This window comes from Neofelis nebulosa, chromosome 4 (assembly GCF_028018385.1).
Source record: "Neofelis nebulosa isolate mNeoNeb1 chromosome 4, mNeoNeb1.pri, whole genome shotgun sequence".
Taxonomy (NCBI): domain Eukaryota; kingdom Metazoa; phylum Chordata; class Mammalia; order Carnivora; family Felidae; genus Neofelis; species Neofelis nebulosa.
The window spans coordinates 28,406,996-28,433,640 of record NC_080785.1 but is presented as its reverse complement, the minus strand read 5'-3'; the positions used below and the strand labels follow the sequence as shown (position 1 = coordinate 28,433,640).

Here is a 26,645-nt window from a genome sequence, read left to right as displayed (position 1 = left end):
CAGGAGGTGAGTCTCAGGGACACTCCCATCCCGTCATAAAGTAGCCAGATCCTTCGTTGCCAGTCACTCTGATTTCCTGTTTCCCTTGTCTCAGGTGAGACTCCTAGGGCACTTCTGTGCTCTCCTCGGTTCTCGGTGAAGAAGTACAACTGCTGCCTGCTCTTCTCATTTTCAAGGGTAAATGTGCTCAGGTTTTTATGGACTAGTGTAGGGGGACAGAAAGAACTATAAATATTAATGAATCCTTATAATGGCATTACAAGGTTGACTTTGCAGCTAATTTTTCTTTTTGGATAGCACCTGTCACACATTTTGATACATGTGATGTACTAGATGTATTTGTTTATTTTCGTACCAACAGCAGTAATGGTTATTAATGATTACTCGTATTCTCCTAGATGTGGTAAACATGCTAACAGCCAAAAGAAATTTGATGCTGAGTAATAATTTGTTAATTAACTATTGCTTCTTGGAGTTTTGGGACCCGATCTGCCTCCTCTTCTGTGAAGTGGAAGCAGAGCTAGCTGGTTTGGCCAAACTGATGCATAACCAGCAAATGTTGCAGAGATGTCTGCATTCTACGCTAATAATTGGTCTTGCTATTCTTTGTTTTAAATGTCACTTATTCTTGTGTCACTTACTTATTCCACTCATCCAATTTAAACGGTCCAGATAAATGACATTTGACAAGGTAGAAAAATATTTCCATCGGGCTGAGGGAAGAGTTTGAAGGCTGAGCTTGAATAGGTTGCTTTCCGAGTGGACTCCTCCACAAGATGCCAAGAAGCAATCACAGGCGAATTCATGCAAGGCACAGTAACGGCCAGAGCCAGTTGATCTGCTGGTAGAGTCATGATCCGGGAGACTTTCTCATGCAGGTTCCCTCGCAGAATGTGCCGGGTGCTGATGAATGCCATTGGTAAGGCACGGCCACGTCATCGGATGTGGCTCCACTGTGGTATGAATTTGTTGAGTGTCTCACTTCCACCAACCAGAACAATTCCATAATGCTCACATATTTAGAGTAAAAAATAACTTTTTTTTTAGTTTCCTAGAGAAGCTTTCATGTTGAAAGGTCTATGAATCATTAAATAGACCTTGGACTTTGCCTCCTTTTGTCATGCTTTTCCCTGCCTTTCATATAGAAGAGGGTGGGGGCAAGGGATAATATTAATAATAACAGGAACAACTTACTTTTTTTTTTTTTTTTTGGTATTTACTATGTGTCAGGTCTCAGGGAGGAACAAGAAATTGCCTTTACCCTGTTAGATTCTATGCCTGGAGCCTATAAATTGAACTGACAAAAGATAGATTAACGGGAGAAAAACATACAAACCTTAGTTAATATTTTTACATGTACATGGGAGACTTCATGGTAGTTTAGTCACTTATAAACGTTTCTTTGAGGAGTCTTCAGACAGATTGGATTCTTTTCTGGTTGCTGAAGAGATTAAATTAATGAGATCGGAGAACTTGACCAAGGCCACTTAATAAGAAAGGGCCTGTTCTTGGTATTCAAAACCCAAGTGTGTCAGACTCCAAAGCTTTTGCTATCAGAGTGGCTTGATCCATTCCACAGTAAAAAATACATTTTCTACTGAGACCCAGTGTACACATATGTAAGTATATAACGGATGGAAAACGGTTCATAAAATAATATCCTCCTACATGTGATGGTGGTATTCTGGTGATTCCTATTCTGACCTGCCCTATTCTATCCTACCCCAGTCATTCCACTCTAGTCTGTTTCACTTATTTATTTATTTATTTATTTTTAGAAAAGTGCTCATTACAACCAATTAAATCAGTTTTATGGCCCACTAATAGTCTGTGGCCTGCACTTTCGGAAAAACATGTGAGGAATAGGCTTACCCAACATCACTTTCTTGGATAATCATGTTCACAACTACTCTCCTAAAATGCACAGGACTGCTTAGGTGATGTTTTAGCCTTTGTTCTGCCGTGCGTTTTTGTAATTATGCTTTGGCCACAGGTGGCCTCAGTGTGGAGGCGTTATCTGAGCTTCCCTATTTCCTTGAACTAGAAGCATGTGATCTCCTCTGAGGCCAAGTGGCAGCAGCCTCCCAACCTATAGGTGAAGATAAGGGGCCGATATCATTGTAAGGACAACTTTCACGGAGTTTCTAAAATTTGAAGTAAATTTTGCTGCTATGACTCTTCCTCTTACCTTCTGTCATTTTTTACATTCTTTCGAGGAGAGGTAGAGTCATGTTACACCCCCAAACTTCTCCGTATCATCTAAAAATTTCAATATCCACAGTAAACATTTCTTTGGCATTCTAGGACTAGGAATTCACAATCCCTAAATTTTTCTAGCGATACTCCTAATCTAATTATATATACTGGCTTTTCTGGTTGCTGTAAGTCAAAAACAACTGTCTCCACACCAGACTACAGCTGTGTTTCTTATAGTTTGGGGTAAATGCAAATGAACCATAATAAGCAAAATTTCATAACATAGGTAGTCCAGCAGAAATAATATGCAAGTCTAGATTTTACAAGCTTCCTGTAAAAACTACTTCATAGAGAGTGAGATTGATCTAGGTATTACCAGTATATCTTTCAAGAGTTAATACCTAAAGATTGAATAATGTGAATCTTCCAGCTCTCGCATAGTAGAGCTAAAAGTGGAAACAACGTCTCAATCCTTTTTCTGGATCTGGGCTCCTTAACCCCTTGGCTGTGGGTGTCACTGGCCTTCTGGTCCCAATGGCAGATGAAAGACTCTGTTAAGATAGAAAGAAAAAAGTTAAAAGTGAATGTATGAATTAAAAAAAAAAATTAATGTTTTTATTAGGAGCCTGCTATCTCACTAGGTGCCAAATATCTTAAATTGATAAGAAGGAAAATAATTGTCATATTGTCTTCTGAAACTGAGCTCGTATCTTGTTCCTTTTTTAAAAAAAAATTTTAATGTTTATTTACTTTTGAGAGGGCGAGAGACAGAGTGTGAGCAGGGGAGGAACAGAGAGAGAGAGGGAGACACAGAACCAGAAGCAGGCAACAGGCTCTGAGCTGTCCGCACAGCTGTCAGCTGTTTGTGTTAGACTATAGCGCTCACTTCGGCAGCACGTATACTAAATCGTATTAGACCATAGTGGCCACTTGGTTCTTTGATATAATCCCATGTGTAGATTTAGTAACTATAACTTTGACAATTCAGAGAAATAAAACCCAAAAGTCATTTGACTGGTCCAGGAAGAGAAACATTGGTTACTGCTAACAGAAGACCAAATGTGAACTCATAGCTCACGTTGTAGCTAGGATACCTTTGTGAACTTCATTGCGCGAGTCACCAGTAATCACAGAGGTACTTGGTACTCCTAAACTTTGACTTGATTGGTACTAAGGCCTTTTGCCTATTTTGCTAGGCAGCCGAGACATTGCAATTACAGGGAACTAGGGCTGGTCCCAGGTTTATGATGGTGGGATATTGGGTTGATGGCATGTCAGGCATTACCAAGCTCAGTCTGGGGCTTGGCAAGTGGCATTGCGGAGAGGATCTCTAGCAAAGCTATTGTGTTTTAACTAGCCTCTAGAATTTAGAGACTCTTTAAGACTTTTTTCAATTATTCCAGTCATATCTGGGTGTGTCAGTGCCTCATGCTTGGCTATAGAAGACATAATTGTCTTCTGAGTAATGTTTGAACTCTGTGGCTTCTGGATGCTATGCTTCATTTTTTGTTTGAACATTTTCATTTTAAAGTGGTACCATAAGCCATAATTTTGAATTTACTGAGATTCCAAGTACATTGAGTTCATTTACTTAAATAATGATTTACTCATCAAGCATGCATAGTAGTGGGGACTGACAAAGATTCTCTATTGACTATGATAATCATGCTCATTGAACTCTCTTTTTGACTAAGTCTCAAACGATGCTGAGTTTCTGCATCCTTCCCTGTAGAATCTAGTTCTAGTAAGAATCCTGTTAAGTCAGTTTAGCAAGAATTCCCATCCTTCACATCTGGTCACCTGGGATATCTGATTAGGTCTCCTAGTTTCTACTATCCTCCAGGTGATGCCTGATCACCCTGGTCTGCCTTTAGCAAGAATCCTGTTAGGTCAGTTTAGCCAAAATCTTCCCTTACCCCAGATGTTCCCTCAGTAATTTTCTATACACCGCTCCCTCCCCCCCCCCCCCATTTTGCTCCATGGCCGTAAAGTCCCACTTTTTCTTGTTGTATTTGGAATTGAGTCCAGTTCGATACTGAGGTCTCTTTCTCTTACTGCTCTGGTATTTTCTTTGCTGGCTTTGTAAATTCTGGATGATACATTTTGATTTTTGTTTGAACATCTTCATTTTAAAGTGTCCCCATTGGCCGTAATTTTGAGTTTATTGAAATTCAGAGTATATCAAATTTATTTATTTAATTAACGAGCTCATGTATGTATCTATTGAGTATCAATTAAGTGGCTTGGAAATTTGAACAACAACCTAATCTTACAATTAAGGGTACATTGTATACATTCTTTCATAAGGTCTCTGGGGTCTACAAAGACATTTTGGACACAGAATGTCATTATAGGTCCATTCATGTTCTTTCCAAAGGAATTTTCTTCTTAGAATAAGATGAATTACTTTCTTATTTTCAATTAAACACTTTTGGTATTAAGCTATCTTGCATCTTCAAAGCTGAAATATTAATATCTTTTATAACATATCAATATAACTTGCTTAAGGCTTCAACATTTAGAATTCATGCTTAATCATGCTGTGGTTTTCTGGCTTCTGAGATGTATTACTTTCTAATTATATCATGGCTCAACAGGACAAACTTTTATCGCATAAAATGAACATGTATAAATTATATCTCTATGTTTTACTATATCAGTTAAATAAAATTTGATTTGGGGAACTGCTTTTGAGAGATTTTGTTATTTATTTGGCTCTCTTTTTTACTCTTCTCCTCTCTCCCTTCCCACCCTCGGGAAAGGAGCAGGCTTCAGGAAACTAGTGTTTTCCTATAAGTAACAAATGTCAAACATGGCTTTCTCTATCACTTTGAAAACATTAATGCTAATTCATTTTAATTTTGTAAGGAGAAATTACTTTTCCAGTAGATGTTGTACTTCCTTGAAACCAGTTCATTCTTCATCTATACTAGACTACGGGAAATCTTTCATTAATTCAAACAAATGCTTAACAGTCAAAACAACTGCAGTTAGGACTTGTTTTACCATTGGGTTCTTAAACTCATTTCAAATGTTAATAAAAAATTTATGGCATTTTTACATAAATTTTCCATCCTTACCAATCCTTTTTGTTGCTATAAGTCACTTGAATTTTCTGGGATTCAACACACACACACAGGTCCTCCTCCCTCCATCACACAACATCTTAAAACATTAAGTCTTTCCTTTTTTAAAAAAAATTTTAATGTTTATTTATTTTTGAGAGAGAGAGAGAGAATGAGAGACAGAGCAAGAGCAGGGGAGGAGCAGAGAGAGAGGGAGACACAGAATGTGAAGCAGGCTCCAGGCTCTGAGCTGTCAGCCTGGAGCCTGATGTGGGGCTTGAACTCATGAACAGTGAGATCATGACCCAAGCTGAAATCAGATGCTTAACCAACGGAGCCACCCAGGAGCCCCAAGTCTTTCCTTTTTAAAGGTTTATTTAGTTTTGAGAGAGAGACAGACAGACAGATTATGAGTAGGGGAGAGACAGAGGGAGAGTGAGAGCCAGAATCCAAAGCAGGCTCCAGGATCTGAGTTGTCTGCATAGAGCCTGATGTGGGGCTTGAACCCATGAACCATAAGATCATGACCTGAGCTGAAGTCGGATGCTTAACAGACTGATACCCAGGTGCACTGAGATTAAGTCGTTCCTTAATTGACTGGGTGAAGAGTTCCTTTTTCTTACCCAACATGCTGAATAGTGAAGAGTATTTAGGTTTTTCTGGAGCAATTTCTGACCTGCTGACATTTCAGAGGAAAATTTTAAAATTTTGCTTCAAAAATAAGTTGTCTGTTTTTCTTTCCACTGCATAGCCCTATAAAGTGTCTGTGAAAAAGAATTAGAAGTTCTGTAATGTGCCTGTTTTTTTTTTAAAAATTTTTTTTTTTTCAACGTTTTTTTTTTTTAATTTATTTTTGGGACAGAGAGAGACAGAGCATGAACGGGGGAGGGGCAGAGAGAGAGGGAGACACAGAATCGGAAACAGGCTCCAGGCTCCGAGCCATCAGCCCAGAGCCTGACGCGGGGCTCGAACTCACAGACCGCGAGATCGTGACCTGGCTGAAGTCGGACGCTTAACCGACTGCGCCACCCAGGCGCCCCAGTAATGTGCCTGTTTTTAAAACTACCTCTTTAGTAGAGGTAGTTTGACACTTAGTGCTTAGTAGTGGATAAATGGACTAAGAATGAACAATTTCTGGGGCGCCTGGATGGCCCAGTCGGTTAACCGTCCGACTTCTAGCTCAGATCATGATCTCACAGTTCGTGGGTTCAGGCCCCATGTCGGGCTCTGTGCTGACAGCTCAGAGCTTGAAGCCTGCTTCGGATCCTCTGTCTCCCTCTCTCTGCCCCTCCCCTGCTAACACTCTTTCTCTCTCTCAAAAAATAAATAAACATTAAAAAAATTAAAAAAAACTAAAAAAAGAATGAGCAATTTATTTTTCTTTGTTTTTTAGAAGATTTTATTGTCAAGTAATCTCTATACCCAATGTGATGCTCAAATTTACAACCCCAAGATCAAGAGTCATGTGTTCCACCAACTGAGCCAGGTAGGGGCCCCAAGAATAAGTAATTTCTTTAGCCTTGAGGAGCTCCAGCCTGTGCAAAAATTATCTGTGGGAGACACTGACAAAGTTAAGACAAAAGTAGCAGAAGGAACCAAAGGACAAGAATAATAATGATAATACTGAAAACACTAATACTAATACTAATAAAGGGAAAGGGGAAGAAGGAGTTGATTGAATGCCTCCAAAACTAGTATGAACTTCTCTTGTTTCATCAAGTGAATCATCATATCTATTTCTGGCCAAGTGATTTATTAAACATAGCTTAGTAAGAAATTTCCTAGAAAAAAAATCTTGCTTGAAGGCGCCTTTCTTTGCTGAAAGCATGAATAAATTTTTGCTGCAAGAGAAGAAAACTGCACATGGATTTTTCTGCTTGGGGGATGTTATGTTGGTCTCTTAAGTTTGCTCAGAACTCAGCTTAGATTACTATAACTTGTAACTGGAGGTACAAGTCAGCCTTTGAGTTGAAATTAGAGACCAAGTAGAACTTCAGAAATGATACACAGCCTATGAAATGTAATTAGTATACAAAGGCTACAAAAAGAATAAATTTGGGGCTGGGAGCTAACTCGAAGTTTTGCTTTGTACTTTTCATGTTAAAGAATGATTTCCAAAGTATTTATGGAAGTAATTTAGATACATTAAAGTTACCTTTAGCATCCTGAGGCTAGGGGCTATTTGATGAGTATTGTCACAATGCATGTGTCATGTTCAGTTGTTCTGGGGACAGTAGGGTAATGGGGAGTGAGGAGGTGCCGTGGAAAGACATCTTAAACCGTGGGGCTCTCCATCTTTTCCCCTCCCTTCAGTTCTCATTTGCTTTCACCAAAGTTATAATCTTGGCTTTATCAGTATTTGTCCACATTTCTGACTTTTCACCTTTATATTTATAATAATAATTTATATTCAAAATCTATAATAATTTTAATAGTAAGAGAATTGTATCCAAATTCAGTTCTTGGGCTGTCTGAGTGGCTCAGTCAGTTAAATGTCCGGCTCTTGATCTCAGCTCAGATCTTGGTCTCAGTGTCATGAGTTTAAGACCCGAGTTGGGCTTGTAGCCTACTAAAAAAAGTAAATAAGAATATCAGACAAGAGGTGTCCAAAGACAGCCCTGTGACTGACTTCTACATCTATTAATTATGATTTTCTAGAAACAAAGCATTTGTTCTGGAAATAAAGCATTTGTTGTGGAAGAGCAGATCTTACAATTAAGCCAAGAAATGTAGCTGTTTTGTTTGATTTTTTCTGTCTGTGACTTTCTTCTCCTTACCTCAAAAATTCCAACTGCTAAGTCCTTCAAAAAGTAAAACAAGAACCCCTTGAACAAGCATCCTAGTGAATAAACAGTAAGAAGGCGGATGGTTCTTTTTCTCTTTCCACTAAAGAGAAGCTGAGCTTCAAATCTGTTCTGGCAAGATTCTGGCGTTAAATTTTTTTCTCTCCCAGTTTTTACTTGAAAAACTATATGGTAGTTGAATGAAAGAAAGTTAGAAGATCAAAAATATGTAGGGGCGCCTTGGTGGCTCAGTCGGTTAAGCGTCCAACTTTGGCTCAGGTCATGATCTCATAGCTTGTGACTTGGAGCCTTGTATTGGACTCTGTGCTGACAGCTCAGAGCCTGGAGCCTGCTTCGGATTCTGGGTCTCCCTCTCTCTCTGCCCTTCCCCTGCTTGAGCTCTCTCTCTCTCTCTCTCAAAAATAAACATTAAAAAATTTTAAAAAAATCCCATATTTATTTAAGCATCTCATCATTGGGGATTGAAGTTGCTTTTAATATTTTCTCATGTCACAAATGCCACAATACATAGTGGTTAATAATACACTGTAAGTGTCTGTACCTACCTACATAGTTTTCATTACAAAATAATTTTGGACTAATTCTCAGATAAAACATTCCTGGCTCAAAGGTTTAGCTAGCATGTGTTCCAGTGATAAAATTTCTTTACAGCAAGAATAAGAATTAATTAAATAGGATTTGGGGTGTAGTCAAATCTTGAGCTTTTAAATTTATTCTAAGACAAAATGATTTTTTAAAGGAATATTAAATACTTGCCAATGCTTTAGGAAGACATTAAAACCAACAGGCTTCTGGCCTGGACACTACTGAAGACAAGTTTGGTGGTTGGCCTATGAAAGGACTTCTGGGTAAATATTACTGTTAGGAATTAGGGGGATATCAAAGGCTTAGCAGGAGTGCTTTAAAAGGGCAATTATTCAGACAATGAGCAAGTAGGACACTTGAGAAGCAATCTCATAAGTATAAATTGAGAACAAGCCTTATACATACTAGTGGAGAGATGCTAATTATCTGGAGTTAAGTCAGGTAAGATTTTTCTAGGGAGATGAGATTCCTGTGTTACGTCCCTACTAGATGCTCTAAATAACAGATGTTTTCTAGATGCTAACCCAGGTCTTCTCCAGTTCTGTGCCCCTAGGCTTTGTCCAGAGATGTATGAAGAAGAGTTAAATTTGTTTCATAAAAAAATTTACATATTTTTGTACCTACACATAAATTGTGTGTGTGTGTACACAGATGTCTATGAATATGTACGTCTTTTATTTAACCTTTTACTCAATTTACTTTCTCTTGTACTAACACAATAATGCAATTCCATAGTTTCTGTCTTCCTCTCCCTTTTTCTCTCCACAGAAGGGGGTCCTGCACTCCATGCCTACACCTTTTTATCTCCCCTTGTTCACATACACCTCGATCCCACCAAGCTGTCTCCCAACACCTGTGGAGATCCTTATGCCACTCCACAGATTGATTTTCTGGGTGTTCCAAGTGATCTGACCTCAATACAACTGTGTTTGAGAGGAAATCCCAGTCCCCCTATTTCCCCACCATCTTAACTCCTCCTCTATTCAATTTACTTTGAGATATGATGGAGCACTATTCCAAATAACACTTAAATTTGTTCCTCAGTAGGAGATTTTGGTTAATTCAATAGTTTCAAGCACACTTTTGATCTATTACTTCTGGCAGAAGTGACTCTACCTGCCCCCGTTCAGGAAAAAAAAAAAAAAAAAGAAATCTCATGATTCAATGAAAGGTTGTTTTCAATTTTTGACCTGCCACTATAAAGTGGTCTTTCAAGAAATAACAAACCCAAATGAGAAGTTCAACTGAAATTAATTTTTATTGAACAGGCTTTTGTTAAGATATTGCTTGACACAGCATTCTGTACAAGTAGGAAGGCAAAATAAAAACAGCCACATTCACTTCTCTGTAGGCTCAGTAATGATCAGGGTAGATGGGACGAATGTTAGCTATTACAGGATTTGTATCCTACAGAAAAGTAAGTAACTTTATTGACTCAAACACAAGAGCCCTCCATTTTCAAAAATTGAATTAAACTCCTGCACTTAATGTTAAGAGCTTGGTAAAGTTTACAGTCTCTGATACAGAAACATCAGGTAACAATATATTCTATATTTTCTTTTTTTTTTCAGTTATAGATGAAACAACTTGCAAAACATTCTTGAAACACGAAGCAAGAAGAGTAATATTTAAAAGTAACATGATCATTATACGTCTTTATCCATCAATGTGGCTTCATTCCACTATCTCTTTTCTGTGCTTATATCTTGCATGAAATATTGGATAAGCCAAAGTGCGTAGGAAGAAATTTTCATAGTCATTCATCTCTGCAATGGGAATGCTCATGTTCAAGCGTATCTTCTTTAGGAGCTTTGTGGAGTCCAGTGGAGCAACACAGGCAGTGTTTACCTTCCTTCTGATTCCGTGTTGCTTGACTCAGGATTTCACAGCACCCCCTTTAATCCCAACTATTTCTTTCCTCTGGGGCTGGAATGTCCCAACTGAACGTTGTGCTACACAGTTTAATGTGCAGCTAGATCTGAGCCTTTTCTCTATAACAGGAAGCCCCCTAAAAAGTGCCACTGGACAAGCCATTACATTATTTTATGCTGATAGACTTGGTTACTATCCTCACATAAGTGAAAAGACTGGCCAAAGTATACACGGAGGAATCCCTCAGTTGGGATCCCTACAAAAGCACTTGCACAAAGCCAAGAATGACATTTCCCATTACATAGACACAGAAGGTGTGGGCTTGGCTGTCATTGACTGGGAAAACTGGAGGCCTATCTGGGCAAGAAACTGGAAACCTAAAGATATTTACAAGCGTCTGTCTATTGAATTGGTTCAGCATCAACATGTACAACTTAATGACACAGAAGCAGCCGAGAGAGCCAAAGTAGATTTTGAAAACGCAGGAAAGTGTTTCATGCTAAAGACTTTAAAATTGGGAAAATCCCTTCGGCCAAATTATTTATGGGGTTACTATCTTTTTCCTGATTGTTACAATCATAATATTAAGAATCCCAGTTACGATGGAAGTTGCCCTGATGTAGAATATAAAAGAAATGATGAGCTCAACTGGTTGTGGAATGAAAGCACGGCCCTTTTCCCATCCATTTATTTGAATAGCAAATTCAAATCTTCTCCAAATGCCTCTCTCTTTGTCCGTAATCGTGTTCAGGAAGCCATTCGGGTTTCTAAAGTATCCAGTGCTAAACAGCCACTTCCGGTTTTTGTCTATACCCGTCCAGTTTTTACTGACTTGGATTTAAAATATCTTTCTGAGGTGAGTAAATCAAGGTGTAAGGGCTATGAATCAGTGTTCACAAATGGTGTCTAGGGAATTCAACATTATTTTTGAAGGGAGTGAAATTTGGCTTTAAATATCCTTTAGGAATATGCACACAGGTGGTAGTTCTGCATTATTATGTGAATAAGAATATATTTCTTATATAAGAATATATTTCATTTTAGTGTAATCATATAATATCTTAGCAACAATGAAAAAACTAGATAGCACAGACGATGTAGTAATTCAGTTCCCTTTCTTTTTATTTCATGGGTCCGCCCTTTTGTCAATAAGCAATTAAAATAATAACAGAAAAATCTATTTTTGTTATAGTAGGGTAGTGGTGGCATGAAAGATAGAAATAGATAGTGGGAAAATATTTAAATTATTGCTTTGATGTTACTGTCCTATGCATAACATTTCTATTTTATTTCTGTTAACTCTTTCTGTCACTTTGCCAGGGTGACCTCGTGAATACAATCGGTGAAACTGTTTCTCTGGGTGTCTCTGGAATGATAATATGGGGAAGTCTCAATTTCAGCCAAAATGTGGTAAGTTTAATCGATAGGAAATCGATGAAAACATTTCTACTTCTTTTTTTTTTAATTTTTTTTTTCAACGTTTTTTATTTATTTTTGGGACAGAGAGAGACAGAGCATGAACGGGGGAGGGGCAGAGAGAGGGAGACACAGAATCCGAAACAGGCTCCAGGCTCTGAGCCATCAGCCCAGAGCCTGACGCGGGGCTCGAACTCACAGACCGCGAGATCGTGACCTGGCTGAAGTCGGACGCTTAACGACTGCGCCACCCAGGCGCCCCAACATTTCTACTTCTAATGTTCTTGAGAATCGTGGTGGTACTGAATCATGAAATCAGTACTGTGCTTGGCACATAGTAATGGGTGCTCAATTAATACTGGTTGCATCAAACTATCCTTCATTTGCGTGGTTATGTTATATGGCAGAAAGCATTGTACTTGTTTTCCAGTGAGGAAACAGAAATTCAGTGAAATTTATTCAAGTTCTCTAGGCTATCTGCCTAGTAAGTAGCAAAAACAGGACTACAGTCTCAGTTTTCTGACATAGTGTGTTTTTCTGCATTGTACTGTGACATCTCTCTCCTCAAAAAAACCTGTGAGCTAGTCAATGAAAGAATAGTCAGTTCATTCATTCATTCATTCCAGTTTATTAGGCACTTACTTTACTTCCTCATTTAGTCATTCAATGGCAGTTTATTACAGGGGTCAGCAGATGATGACCATGGACCAACTCTGACCTAGTACTTGCTTTTGTACAGCTCAAGGGCCAAGAGTGATTTTTACCTTTTCATTTTTATTATTTTTTTTCTGAAGACTATGCAAAATTTAATAGAAAGAAAATGTTTCTATGCCCCGCAAAAAGAAAAGTGTGAAGATACAGGAAGCAAAATGTTTAAAAGTATAGGTGACTTAAATATATATATATATATATATATATATATATATATATTAATGTTTATTTATTTCTGAGACAGAGAGAGACAGAGCATGAGTGGGGGAGGCGCAGAGAGAGAGGAAGACACAGAATCAGAAGCAGGCTCCAGGCTCCGAGCTGTCAGCACAGAGCCCGACGCAGGGCTCAAACTCACAAACCGTGAGATCATGACCTGAGCTGAAGTCGGTAGCTCAACTGACTGAGCCACCCAGGCGCCCTGAGGTGACTTAAATGTTTTTCTTTACACTCAACTATATTTTCCTTTTTTTATCATTTATTTTTTAAAATTTAAATCCAAGTTAGTTAATATCTAGTGTAATAATGATTTTAGGAATAGAATTTAGTGATTCATGTAACACCTCGTACTCATCTCAACAATTGTCCTCCTTAATGCCTATTGCCCATTTAGCCCACCCCCCAACTCAACACCCCCTCCAGCAACCCTCAGTTTGTTCTTTGTATTGAAGAGTCTCTTATGGTTTGTTTCTCTGTTTTTATATTATTTTTGCTTCCCTTCCCTTATGTTAATCTGTTTTGTATCTTAAATTCCACATATGACTGAAATATGATACTTGTCTTTCTCTAACTTATTTCGCTTAGCATAATACACTCTCACTCCATCCACATTGTTGCAAATGGCAAGATTTCATTCTTTTTGATTGCCAAATAATATTCCATTGTATATATATACACCACTCCTCTTTATCCATTCATTAGTTGATGGACATTTGGGCTCTTTCCATACTTTGGGCATTGTTGATAGTGGTGCTATAAACATTGGGGTGCATGTACCCCTTTGAAAGAGCACTCCTGTATCCTTTGGATAAATACCTAGTAGTGAAATTGCTAGGTAAGAGAATAGTTCTATTTTTAATATTTTGAGGAACCTCCATACTGTTTTCCAGAGTTTTGCACCAGTTTGTATTCCCACCAGCATTGCAAAATAGTTCCTCTCTCTCTGCATTCTCCCCAACATCCGTTGTTGCCTGAGTTGTTCATTTTAGCCATTCTGACAGGTGTAAGGTGGTATCTCATTGTGGTTTTGATTTGTATTTCCCTGATGATGGGTGACGTTGAGCATTTTTTCATGTGTCTGTTAGCCATCTGGATGTCTTCTTTGGAAAATTGTCTATTCATGTCTTTTGCCCATTTATTCATTGGATTATCTGGTTTTTGGATGTTGAGTTTGTAAGTTCCTTATAGATTTTGGATACTAACCCTTTGTCTGGTATGTCATTTGCAAATATCTTCTCCCATTCTGTCAGTTGCCTTTTAGTTTTGCTGATTGTTTCCTTCGCTGTGCAGAAGCTTTTTCTCTTGATGAGGTCCCAATAGTTCATTTTTTGCTTTTGTTTCCCTTGCCTCTGGAGACATGCCAAGTAAGAAGTTGCTGCGGCCAAGGTCAAAGAGGTTGTTGCCTGTTTTCTCCTCTAGGATTTTGATGGCTTCCTGTATTACATTTAGGTCTTTCATTCATTTTGAGTTTATTTTTGTGTATGGTGTAAGAAGTGGTCCAGGTTCATTCTTCTGCATGTCGCTGTCCAGTTTTCCCAACACCATTTGCTAAAGAGACCCTTTTTTCCAAAGGGTATTCTTTCTTGTTTTGTCAAAGATTAGTTGGCTATACAGTTGTTGGTCCATTTATGGGTTCTCTATTCTGTTCCACTGATATTTGTGTCTCTTCTTGTGCCATACCATACTGTCTGGATGATTACAGCTTTGTAATACATCTTTAAGTCCAGAATTGTGATAACTCCAGCTTAGTTTCCTTTTTCAGGATTGCTTTGGCTAATTCAGGGTCTTTTCTGGTTCCATACAAATTTTAGGATTGTTTGTTCTAGCTCTGTGAAGAATGCTGGTGTTATTTTGATAGGGATGGCATTGAATATGTAGATTGTTTTGGGTAGTATCAGCATTTTAACAATATTTGTTCTTCCAATCCATGAACATGGAACGTTTTCCATTTTTGGTGTCTTCTTTGATTTCTTTCATAAGCTTTCTACAGTTTTCAGTGTATAGATTTTTCACCCCTTTGGTTAGGTTTGTTCCTAAGTATTTTTTGTTTTTTGGTGCAATTGTAAATGGTATTGATTCCTTGATTTCTTTCTGTTGCTTCATCATTGGTGCATAGAAATGCAACCTATTTCTCTACGTTGATTTTATATCCTGCAACTTTGCTGAATTCATGTATCAGTTCTAGCAGTTTTTTGGTGGAATCTTTTGGGTTTTCCACATGCAATATCATGTCATCTGCAAAGAGTGAAAGTTGGACTTCCTCCTGGCCGATTTGGATGACTTTTATTTCTTTGTGTTATCTGATTGCTGAAGCTAGGACTTCCAACATTGTGTTGAATAACAGTGGTGAGAGTGGACATCCTTGTCATGTTCCTGACCTTAGGAGGAAAGCTCTCAGTTTTTCCCCATTGAGGATGATATTAGCGATGGGTCTTTCATATATGGCCTTTATGATCTTGAGGTATGATCCTTCTAGCCATACTTTCTTGAGGCTTTTTATCAAGAAAGGTTGCTGTATTATGTCAAGTGCTTTTTCAGCATCTATTGAGAAGATCATGAGGTTCTTATCCTTTCTTTAATTAATGTGATGTATTGCATTGATTGATTTGTGGATATTGAACCAGCCCTGCATCCTAGGAATAAATCCCATTTGATTGTGGTGAGTAATTCTTTTAATGTATTGTTGGATCTGGTTTGCTAGTATATTGTTGAGAACTGTCAAATCCATGTTCATCCTGGAAATTGGTTTGTAGTTCCCCTTTTTAATGGGGACTTTGTCTGGTTTTGGAATCAAGATAATGCTGGTCTCATAGAATGGGTCTGGAAGTTTTTCTTCCATTTCTATTTTTTGGAAAATCTTCAAAAGAATAAGTGCTAACTCTTCTTTAAATGTTTGGTACAATTCCCCTGGAAAGCCATCCAGCTCTGGACTCTTGTTTGTTGGGAGATTTAAAAAAAATTTTTTATACATTTATTTATTTTTGATAGAGACAAAGCACAAGTGGGGGAGGGGCAGAGAGAGAAGGAGACACAGAATCCGAAGCAGGCTCCAGGCTCTGAGCTGTCAGCACACAGCCTGACACGGGGCTTGATCTCACAAACTGCGAGATCATCACCTGTGCTGAAGTCAGATGCTCAACCTACTGAGCCACCCAGGTGCCCCTGTTGGGAGATTTTTGATTACTGATTCAATTTTTTTACTGGCTATGGGTCAGCTCAAATTTTCTATTTATTCCTGTTTCAGTTTTGGTAGTTTATGTTTCTAGGAAATTGTCTGTTTCTCCCAGATTGCCTAATTTGTTGACATATAATTGCTCATAATATTCTTTTGTTATTGTTTGTATTTCTGCAGTGTTGGTTGTGATCTCTCTTCTTTCCTGTGTGATTTTATTTGGGTCTTTTCCTTTTTCTTTTTGATCATACTGGCTAGTGGTTTATGAATTTTGTTAATTCTTTCAAAGAACCAGCTCCTGGTTTCATTGCTCTATTCTATTGTTTTGTTTAATTTTGTTTTTTGATATCATTGATTTCTGCTCTAATCTTTATTATTTCCCTTCTTCTGCTGGTTTTGGGATTTATTTGCTGTTATTTTTCCAGCTCTTTTAGGTGCAAGATTAGTTTGTATATTTAAGACCTTTCTTCCTATTTTAGGAAGGCCTGGATTGCTATATACTTCCCTCTTATGACTGCCTTTGCTACATCCCAGAGGTTTTTGGCAGTCATGTTTTCATTTTCATTGGCTTCCATGTACTTTTAAATTTCCTCTTTAATTTCTGGGTTAACCCATTCATTCTTTAGTAGGATGTTCTTTAATCTCCAAGTATTCATGGTCTTTCCAAATTGTTTCCTGTGGTTGCTTTCGAGTTTCAAAGCATTGTGTTCTGAAAATATGCAAGGTATGATCTCAATCTTTTTGTACTTGTTGAGGGCTGATTTGTGACCCACTATATGTCTATTCTGGAGAATGTTCCATGTGCACTCGAGATGAATGCGTATTTTGTTCTTTATTATGGAATGTCCTGAATATATCTGTTAAGTCCATCCAGTCCAGTGTGTCATTCAGAGTCATTCAGAGTTTCATTGTTGATTTTATGCTTAGATGATCTGTCTGTTGCTGTAAGTGGGATGTTGAAGGCCTCTACTATTATGGTATTATTATCAATGAGTTTCTTTATGTTTATGATTAATTGATTTACATATTTGGGTGCTTCCCATTGGGGGCATAAATATTTACAATTATTAGATCTTTTTGGTGAATAGACCCCTTAATTATGATAAAATGCCCTTCTTCATCTCTTGTCAGTCTTTATTTTAAAACCTAGTTGGTCTCATAGAAGTATGGCTACTCCAGCTTTCTTTTGATGACCATTAGCATAATAGATGGTTCTCCATCCTCTTAGTTTCAATCTGCAGGTATCTTTAGGTCTAAAATGAGTCTCTTGTAAGCAGCATATAGATGGGTCTTGTTTTCTTATCCATTCTAATACTCTGTGTCTTTTGATTGGACCGTTTAGTCCATTGACAGAGTGAGTACTGAAAGCCATTGTGTTGCCTGTTGAGTTGGTGTTTCTGGTGATGTTGTCTGGTCCTTTCTAGTCTTTGTTGATTTTGGTCTTTTTTGTTTTGTTTTGTCTTTTCTCCACGCAAAGCATCCCCCTTAAAACTTCTTGCAGGGCTGGTTGAGTGATCATGAACCCCTTTAGTTTTTGTTTGTCTGGGAAACTCTTTATCTTTCCTTCTGTTTTGAGTGACAGCCTTCCTGGATAAAGGATAAAGGAAATATTCTTGGCTGCATACTTTTCCAATTCAGCATGTTGAATATATCTTGACATTCCTTTCTGGATTGCAAGTTTCTGTGGATAGGTCTGATGCACACGTGATCTGTCTTCCCTTATAGGTTAAGGTGTTCCCCCCCCCCCCCCCCCACTGTTCATAATTCTTTCCTTGTCTGTGTATTTTGTGAATTTGACTGTGATATGCCTTGGTGACGCTCAGTTTTTGTTGAATCTAATGGGAGTTCTCTGTGCTTCTTGGATTTTGATGTCTGTGTTCTTCCCCAGATTAGGAAAGTTTTCTACTATAATTTGTTCACATAAACCTTCTGCCCTTTTTTCTCTCTCTTTATCTTTTGCGATTCCTATGATTCAGATATTATTCTTTTTTAATAAGTCACTGAGTTCTCTAAGTTTTGTATCGTGATCTTTTGCCCTTGTTTCCCTCTTTTTTCCTACTTCTTTATTCTCCATAATTCTATTTTGTAAATCTATGATTCACTGCTCTGCTTAGTCCATCTTTGTTGTTGTGGCATCCATTTGAGATTGCATCTCAGTTATAGCATTTTTAATTTTGTCCCGACTAGATTTTATTTATCTCCACAGAAGGGGAGTCTATGCTTTTTTTAAACCCTAGCTAGTATTCTTATTATCATGGTTCTAAATTCTAGTTCAGATATCTTGCTTATATCTGTGTTGATTAAGTCCCTGGCTCTCATTTCTTCCTTGTCTTTCTTGTGGGGTGAATTCCTTCATTTTGTCATTTTGGAGGAAGGAAAAAATAAAATAAAATTAAAATTAAATAATTAAAAAGAAAACAAAAAAATCAAATAAAGGAAACTAGATTCTGGGTGAGTTTTGGTCTGCTTATTGAAAAAAATCTTGAGGGGCGCCTGGGTGGCTCAGTCGGTTGAGCGTCCGACTTCGGCTCAGGTCACGATCTCGCGGTCCGTGAGTTCGAGCCCCGCGTCAGGCTCTGGGCTGATGGCTGAGAGCCTGGAGCCTGCTTCCGATTCTGTGTCTCCCTCTCTCTCTGCCCCTCCCCCGTTCATGCTCTGTCTCTCTCTGCTTCAAAAAATAAATAAATGTTAAAAAAAATTAAAAAAAAAAAGAAAAAAGAAAAAATCTTGATAGAATGGAGAAAAAAGGGAAAGAAAAGGAAGAAAAGGTAAGAAAAAATTTAAAAATTAAAAAAATTATATAATAAAATAAACTGAAATAAAGAGAATGAAATGGAATAAAAAATTTTAAAATAAAAAATAAAGTAAAAAAATATTTTTCTCTTTTTGTCAAGTTCTGTGGCTCAAGTTATGCAATTTTTTGTATTAATCCTCAGATCAATTTCCTAGGTGTTCAAAATGGTTTGGTGCTGATCTGGCTGCATTTCAGGGACAAGACAGTTTCAGGGTCTCCATGCTGCTCCACCATCTATCCCCATTATTAATTAAAATTTTTTTTAATGTTTATTTTTTGATAGAGACAGAGTGCAAGTGGGAGAGGGGCAGAGAGAGAGGGAGACACAGAATCTGAAGCAGGCTCCAGACTCTGAGCTGTCTGCACAGAGCTCGACATAGGGCTTGAGCTCACAAACCATGAGATCATGACCTGGGCTGAAGTTGGATGCTCAACCGACTGAGCCACCTGAGTGCTCCCCCCGTCATTATTAATTTTTTAAATGTTTATTTTTGAGAGAGAGAGAGAGAGAGAGAGAGAGAGCATGAATGGGGAGGGGCAGAGAGAGATGGAGACACAGAATTTGAAGCAGGCTCCAGGCTCTGTGCTGACAGCTCAGGACCCACAAACAGTGAGATCATGATCTAAGCTGAAGTTGGACACTTAACTGACTGAGCCACCCAGACACCCCTGATTTTAACCTTTTTAAATGGATGGGAGAAAAAAGCCCCAAAGGAACAGTATTTATAAGAGATGAAAATTATGCAAGATTTAAATTTTAGTGCGTTATCAGTAAAGTTTTATTAGAACGTAGTCATGCTCCTTAGTTTAGGTGTTATGGCTGCTTTTGCAGTGCCAATAAATAATTGAAGAGCTATGGCAGAGACTGCATCATTCAAAACGCCGAAATATTTACTGTCTGTCCCTTTACAGAATACTTTTGCTGACCCTTGGGTTATTGAACATCTCTTATGATTAATGCCAGATAATTGTTTAGGTGTTAAAAATATAGTAGAGAACGAAGCAAACTCCCTTCACCATGGAGCTGCATCCTCACAAGTGGATATACAACATAGAGAGGATACATCAGGTAGTGATAAACATAATAAAGAGCAATGAAGCAGTGTAGGCAGGATACAGAGAGATAAAATGGTGTTATGGGGCAGTCTGATGAGGTGCTGTTGGAGCAGAGATCTGATGGAAATCAGGGACCAAGTCTCTGGATGCCTGGGGGTGGTAAGTGCAATAACCTTCAGGCTGGAATGTGCTTGCCAAGGAAGACCCAGGAGGTCAGTGTGACTGGAGTGCAGTGAGCAAGGAAGACAGAGGTAAGAGGTGTGGTCAAGTGAGAGGCAGAGCGTTGGATATAGGGCTTCCTAGGCCACCATGTGGCTTTTACTCTGAGATGGAAGGCCACTAGGAGGTTTGAGCAGAAGAGTTGCAATCTCTGGCAAACATTTCTTACTTAGCTGAGTTGAAGATTGATGGTAGCGGGGCAGGAGAGGGAGAAGGGAGAGCAGGTTGTTGATGGCTTGCACCACAGGTGCTGGCATGTGTTTTAAATATAACCTAACAGTAGAACAGAGAGGATTGACTGAGGGATCAGGTGACAAGGACAGATAAGAGAAGTGGTTAAGATGACTCCCAGGCTTTTGGCTTGAAGGAGTTGCCTCTGAGATGGGAAAGACTTTAGTAAGAATGGTTTGGTGGGGGTTGGGCAGGGAGGAAAGAGCCGGGAGTGGCAAGAGGGTGCATAGGCAATTGGGAATTACTTTTTAGAAATATTACCAAATTGTTCGAAACTCCTCTAAGGGAGAGGAAAAGGAAGTCTTATTTTCCACAGGTTATATTTAGTATTGTCTATTTTAGGTAAAGTTCTGAGTAAAACTTGTCCCATTAGGAAAAACATGTCTATTTTTGTTCAATATAGATGAATTGTATTCATTTTCTCCTAATGCATTTCTTTAGTTCAAAAAGCCTTTAACTGTCATCACCTAATCCTTTTCCCGCTTCCTTTATTTTCAACTTCGTTTAATTCTCTGTAGCGGGTCTTTCTCCCCCACCTCTTCAATCCTCTTGAGTCAAAACAAGAGTAAAGCTGTCGTCTGGACACTGATGAATTGGAGCTGAACTTTTTCTTCTCTAACAGATGTGGAAATACTAGCCATGTAGGTGCCAGGGAGAACATCCCATGAAGTTCACCACCCAGGGTCTTCTCCTAGGATCTACAGAGAAGAGACTTTATACGGCACTCTAAGACCAGAAGAGACCTTTTGATCTTTTGTCCTTCAGATAGACTCGTTATATTGTTACTTCATTTATAAAAGTACTCAATAGTAGTCACCTTTATGAGAATCTTTCAAGGTAATCTGAACGCTTCTACCTACGTGGTAGAACTCTGTTATCTCTGACTTGATCACCCATAAAGAGAAATAACATAAAATATAAGTTTGGAGAAAGGTATATGTCCCTTTTGCAAATAGTTCATGTCAGAAAATTATTTAAAAATTATAATTTTCCCGAATATATTGTAATTTTCAGTCACTGTTTCTGAAACCTTTAAACTCTTTTCTCAAGGATCTTATTAATTCTATGATGGAATCACTTATAAATTCTCCATACTACTTACATTTTTTTTTTTTTTAAGAACTGAGAACTCCACCCTTAATCCGATGAGGAATGAATCAGGCATTCCCCAATTATTAGTATGGTGTGACATACTATTTAATTGTCACCCCTGCTTTTTTTTTTATTGCACTTTAATATTAGATTTACATTGTTCTACCATGACAGATCATCTTCAGTTTTAGTCATACAGGGACTGTTCTTCAACCTAAATATGGTTATTTTTACCTAATGACACTGCCTTGAAATTATCCCCTGTGGACTTTGTTTTATGTATTTCTGCTACTTTCCCCAATTTATGATTATTTTGAATGATTCTGAATGTTAGTTCTATCATTACTTCCGCTTTTTTGCTATGCCATTTGTAATCAATAGAATCATGGATTACTTGTCTTATTTCCTCTGATTCACTGGCAACTGGAGAAACTGGTAATTGCAGGTTTAATGACTAAAAGTGACCTAAAACGATTGTTATTCGATGTAAGCGAACTATTTCCTTCTATTCCATTTTGTTAGATCGAGTGGTGTGCCAGGCAGCTCCTACTGGTCCCAGCTCATGAGACCTGATTGTTAAATATTCAGAAATTTTGTGAACTGATTGTTAAACACAATCATTATTAAAAATTAAATTATAAAGACTTAGAATGAAATTAATCACATTAAAAACAAAAGTAACAAATACTCAAAATGTATCAGTTACGTACTTCACTTTATTATCATCCATCCTGTTGAGGTTATGTACGTCTGTTGCATCTGTATAAGCAGAAAAGGTATGTACCAGTGTGCTTCTCCTCACCATACTTCCATTCTGTATGCTTGATTCCCAATTCTTCACTCAGTGATTTCAGGTTGATAGCTTAAAATTGGCCATGGTATATGTGTTTGCACCATGGATATTGACAAAGTCTAAAAACCAGGTCCTATCTTTTAGAAAGCCAGTTTTAGATCCTTCCAAAGACTATATCTTGTGTGCGCGAATGATTCTCAAACAGTTCTCATCCTTCACTCCTCTTTTTGCCCAGCTCTGGTCTCTTAGGTCACCCAGACCGTTTTCTGAACTCTGTAAATTCTCCTATATCTTGGCCCTGGGGATACAGTGTTGAAGAATTTTGACAAAGTGTCTGCAATCATGGAGCTTATATTAAAGTTGGAGGGATAGAAACCATACACAAACAAGAAAAATATTTGATGTGATAAGTACTATGCAGAGAATTAAAATAGATGTAAGTAGATAGGAAAGGTGTCTGAGTTTCAATTAAAGCTACAGTCTGATCGACAAGATTAAGTGACCGTGCTAAACATTAGAGGAAAGAGCACTCCAAGCAGGGGGGACAAGTAAGTGCAGTTTGAAACGAATGTGCCATGCTTATGAAACAACTAGTATGCCTAAGGCAGAGTGGGTAAGGGAGGGGCGCTCGAGAGGAAGGAAGGGTTACCTCACACCAGGCTGTATATAAGTTGGAAGAAGTTGAATTTTATTCTAAACACCATGCAAAACTAGGATTAAGAAGAGGTTTTCTATTGCTGCCATAATAGTGACAACATGCTTGGTTTAAACAAGAGAGAATTATTATGCTACAGTTCTATAGGTCAAAAGTCCAGCATGGATCTGAAGGGGCTAAAATCCAAATGTTCGTAGGGTTGCATTCCTTTCTAGGGGAGGAGCCTCACTTGCTCATTGGGGCTGTTGGTAGAATTCATTTCCTCATGGTTGCAGCAAGGAGATGTCTATTTCTGGCTGGCTATGGCTAAGAGTCATTTCCAGTTTCTAGAGGCCACTACATTCTTTAGCTCTTGACCCTGTCTTCTATCTGCAAAGCCAGCAATGCTGGGTTGAGTCTCCTTTACCTTGGAATTTGTTCTCTTTCTTCCATCTCATTTTTTTAATCCCCACTGGAAAATTTTCTACATTTTTAAGGACTCATTGATTAGATTGAGCCCATCCAGATAACTCGGGATAATCTCTCCATCTCGAGGTCCATACTCTTTTTTTTCTTTTCTTTTTTTAAAAAAAAATTTTTTTTTTAACGTTTATTTATTTTTGAGACAGAGCATGAACCGGGGAGGGTCAGAGAGAGGGAGACACAGAATCTGAAACAGGCTCCAGGCTCCGAGCCGTCAGCACAGAGCCCAAGGCGAGACCGAACTCACGGACCGTGAGATCATGACCTGAGCCGAAGTCGGCCGCCCAACCGACTGAGCCACCCATGCGCCCCTCTTTTTTTTCTTAATGTTTATTTTTGAGAGAGAGAGAGAGAGAGAGAGAGAAGGAGAGAGAGAGTGAGCACATGAGCAGGGGAGGAGCAAAGAAAGAGGGAGACAGAGGATCCAAAGTGGGCTCTATGCTGACAACAGAGAGCTCACAAAGGGCTTGAACTCACAAACCGTGAGATCATGACCTGAGCCAAAGCCGGACACTTAACCTACTGAGCCACCCAGGTGCCCCTCAAGGTTCATACGCTTATCTGTGAGTCACGTCTGTAATGTTCCTTTTGTCATGTACGGTAATAATCACAGTATCCAAGGCAATAGGGTATAGACATTCTTGGAAGACCCTATTCTTCCTACCATCTATGGCATCATCTCAAGGAAGATAACAAGAAATAGATTCAAATGGAAGCTGCCAAGATTCTTCGACTCACCTTCTGACCCACCACCACCACTTCCTTTGGTCTGCTGGGGACTGGCATAGCCAGCTCACTCGACGAAACTGCGGATCATGAAAGAAAGTGACTATCTTCTGTGTTTTTAAAAAGACAGTGTCCCAGTCTTAGAACGCACCAGTCTCGAGATGAATCATTTTCATTACTCATCACGCGTGCTCTGACAAATACGTATATTTGTAAAAGAGCTGTCATAATTCACCCATAACATTTAATATAAAGTATACTCAGTTGAACCTGGTTAGTTGTTTTGAGTTAGCAGTTGAGAAACCTCTCTTTCTCATTCTGTTTAAACTTGTCCCACAAATATGAATCTTATTATATTTATTTATAATTTATTCAGGGCTAACCAATGACACATACTGGGCCTCATGCTAAGCACTTTCATATACATTGTATGTTTCCATCTTCACAACAACCATATGAGGTACCTGCTATAATTATCCTTATTTTACAAATGATGAAGCTGAAGCATAGCCAGGTTAATTGACTTGTTGACTGATAGGAAACCAAGACTTAGAAAGCTTGAGAGAGTCCCGAGGTCATACAGCTAGTCATTAATAGAACTGTGACCAGTCAGGGAAGAGGGGCCTCAGAGACCATTTTCTGACCACTTGCTCTGCCATCCCGCCCCATTAGTTTCTGAATTATTGAAGAAGTCCAAGGCTAGGTTAAAGTTAAGGTTCGACTGGTCAGTTATTCAGCGACATGAAATGGCACGTGAAACTTACCTACAAACGTACAAAAACAGTTGGCACAATCTCGCTCGAGAGGGTAAAAAAGATAAACTATTTCCTACCTCTTGCTGGGTCTTGTTTTATCATGTTTCCTTAGAAACCGCTTACATAGTGAATTAATCCACGTCTGAGCTAACTTGTCCCTTGATATTCTAACCTTCTTATAATTTTACAGCAATCTTGCACAGAGCTTGACAGTTACATGAAGAATACGTTGAATCCTTACTTAATCAATGTCACCCTAGCAGCCAAAATGTGTAACCAAGTGCTTTGCCAGGAGCGAGGAGTGTGTGCAAGGAAAAATTGGAATTCAAGTGACTATCTTCACCTGAACCCAGTCAGTTTTACTATTCAACTTGAGAAAAGTGGAAACTACACAGTGCATGGGAAACCCACACTGGAAGACCTGCAGGAATTTTCCAACAAATTTTATTGCCTTTGTTATGCCAATGTCAACTGTAAGGAGAGAGCTGATATGGCTAAGATTCATACCGTTAAAGTATGTATGGCTGAAGATATCTGTATAGATGCATTTCTAAATGCAGAACCCAGCGATTACCATTCCAGGTGGAAGAAACATGACACTCTCGGCAGTATCTTATCCTCCATCTTACCTTCCACAGCATCTCCATGTGTTCCTGGTCAAGATCTCAGTAGGTGCCGCCAAGCCAGATTTCTAGCTAGAGAAACTAGAGCCGACTCCAAAACCACCCAAGTGGGCTATTAGATTGTATCCATTCAAAACAGAACAAAACAAAAATAAACAACCTCTTCAAGTACAAGTTCAGTGCTTATTAAATTTTCTATCTACATACATTGTTTTAATATATTCCACATTTATATACATATATATTTTAATTTTTTAATATTATTCATTTTGGAGAGAGAGATGGTGAGAGGCAGAGAGAGAGGGAGACACAGAATCCAAAGCAGGCTCCAGGCTCTGAGCTGGCAGCACAGAGCCCGATGCAGGGCTCGAACCCACAGACTGTGAGATCATGACCTGAGCTGAAGTCAGATGCTTAACCAACTGAGCCACCCAGATGTCCCTCACATTTTTATATTTAGTAGTTTAGCTAGCTTAGATTATTTTTTTGGGCAAGTGATAATGCCTATATACTGGAAAATCTATATTTAAAATGTGAATCAAAACTCATGGCCAAGATAGTATTTTGATTTTATGAGCACAGATTGCTTTTTTCATGGTTAAATTGAACTTGTGATTATTATTAATTGCTAAACAAAGCATATGTTGGCTAGCACCTTTAATTTTCAAAATTGTAGTCAGGATAGTGTTACTTCTAAATCCATTGATATCACATTTTGATTTTGGAAATCAAAATAGAATATTGGTTATTAATGTTACAGAGAATTTGTTTTGTAAGATGATATCCAACTTTGTATTATTATTATTTTTTTTAGTGTTCATTTACTTTTGAGAGAGAGAGAGAGAGAGGGAGAGAGAGAGAGAGAGAGAGACAGAGCATGAGTAGGGGAGGGGCAGAGAGGGACGGAGACAGAGGATCCGAAGCAGGCTCTGGGCTCTGAGCTGTCAGCACAGAGGCTGATGCGGGACTCGAACTCACGGACTGCGAGAGCATTACCTGAGCCGAAGTCGGATGCTTAACCGATTGAGACACCCAGGTGCCCCCCAACTTTGTATCTTCTAATTGCCATGAATCTATAGCAAATATCTTACATACGGAGAATGTATATGTAGAAGTAACAGCTATCTGCTATATTCTTGGCTCAATCTATCAAAGACTGAATGTAAGGCCTATAACACTTAGAGGCCATTTTTCCACTG

At 38.5% G+C, this 26,645-nt stretch overlaps 1 protein-coding gene across 2 annotated transcripts; it reads left to right on the top strand.

The window, feature by feature from the left end:
• On the top strand, positions 1–25,620 carry SPAM1 (sperm adhesion molecule 1). Of its 2 annotated transcripts, none has more exons than XM_058724428.1 (4): positions 1–94; positions 10,222–11,378; positions 11,843–11,932; positions 25,014–25,620. In XM_058724428.1, the coding sequence occupies exons 2-4, from the start codon at positions 10,422–10,424 to the stop codon at positions 25,563–25,565; spliced, it is 1,599 nt and encodes a 532-aa protein (XP_058580411.1). In that variant the 5' UTR covers positions 1–94; positions 10,222–10,421; the 3' UTR covers positions 25,566–25,620. The 2 variants fall into 2 exon arrangements, with proteins under 2 accessions (XP_058580411.1, XP_058580412.1); XM_058724429.1 differs by having other exon boundaries at positions 93–177.
• The last annotated feature ends 1,025 nt before the right edge of the window (positions 25,621–26,645 follow it).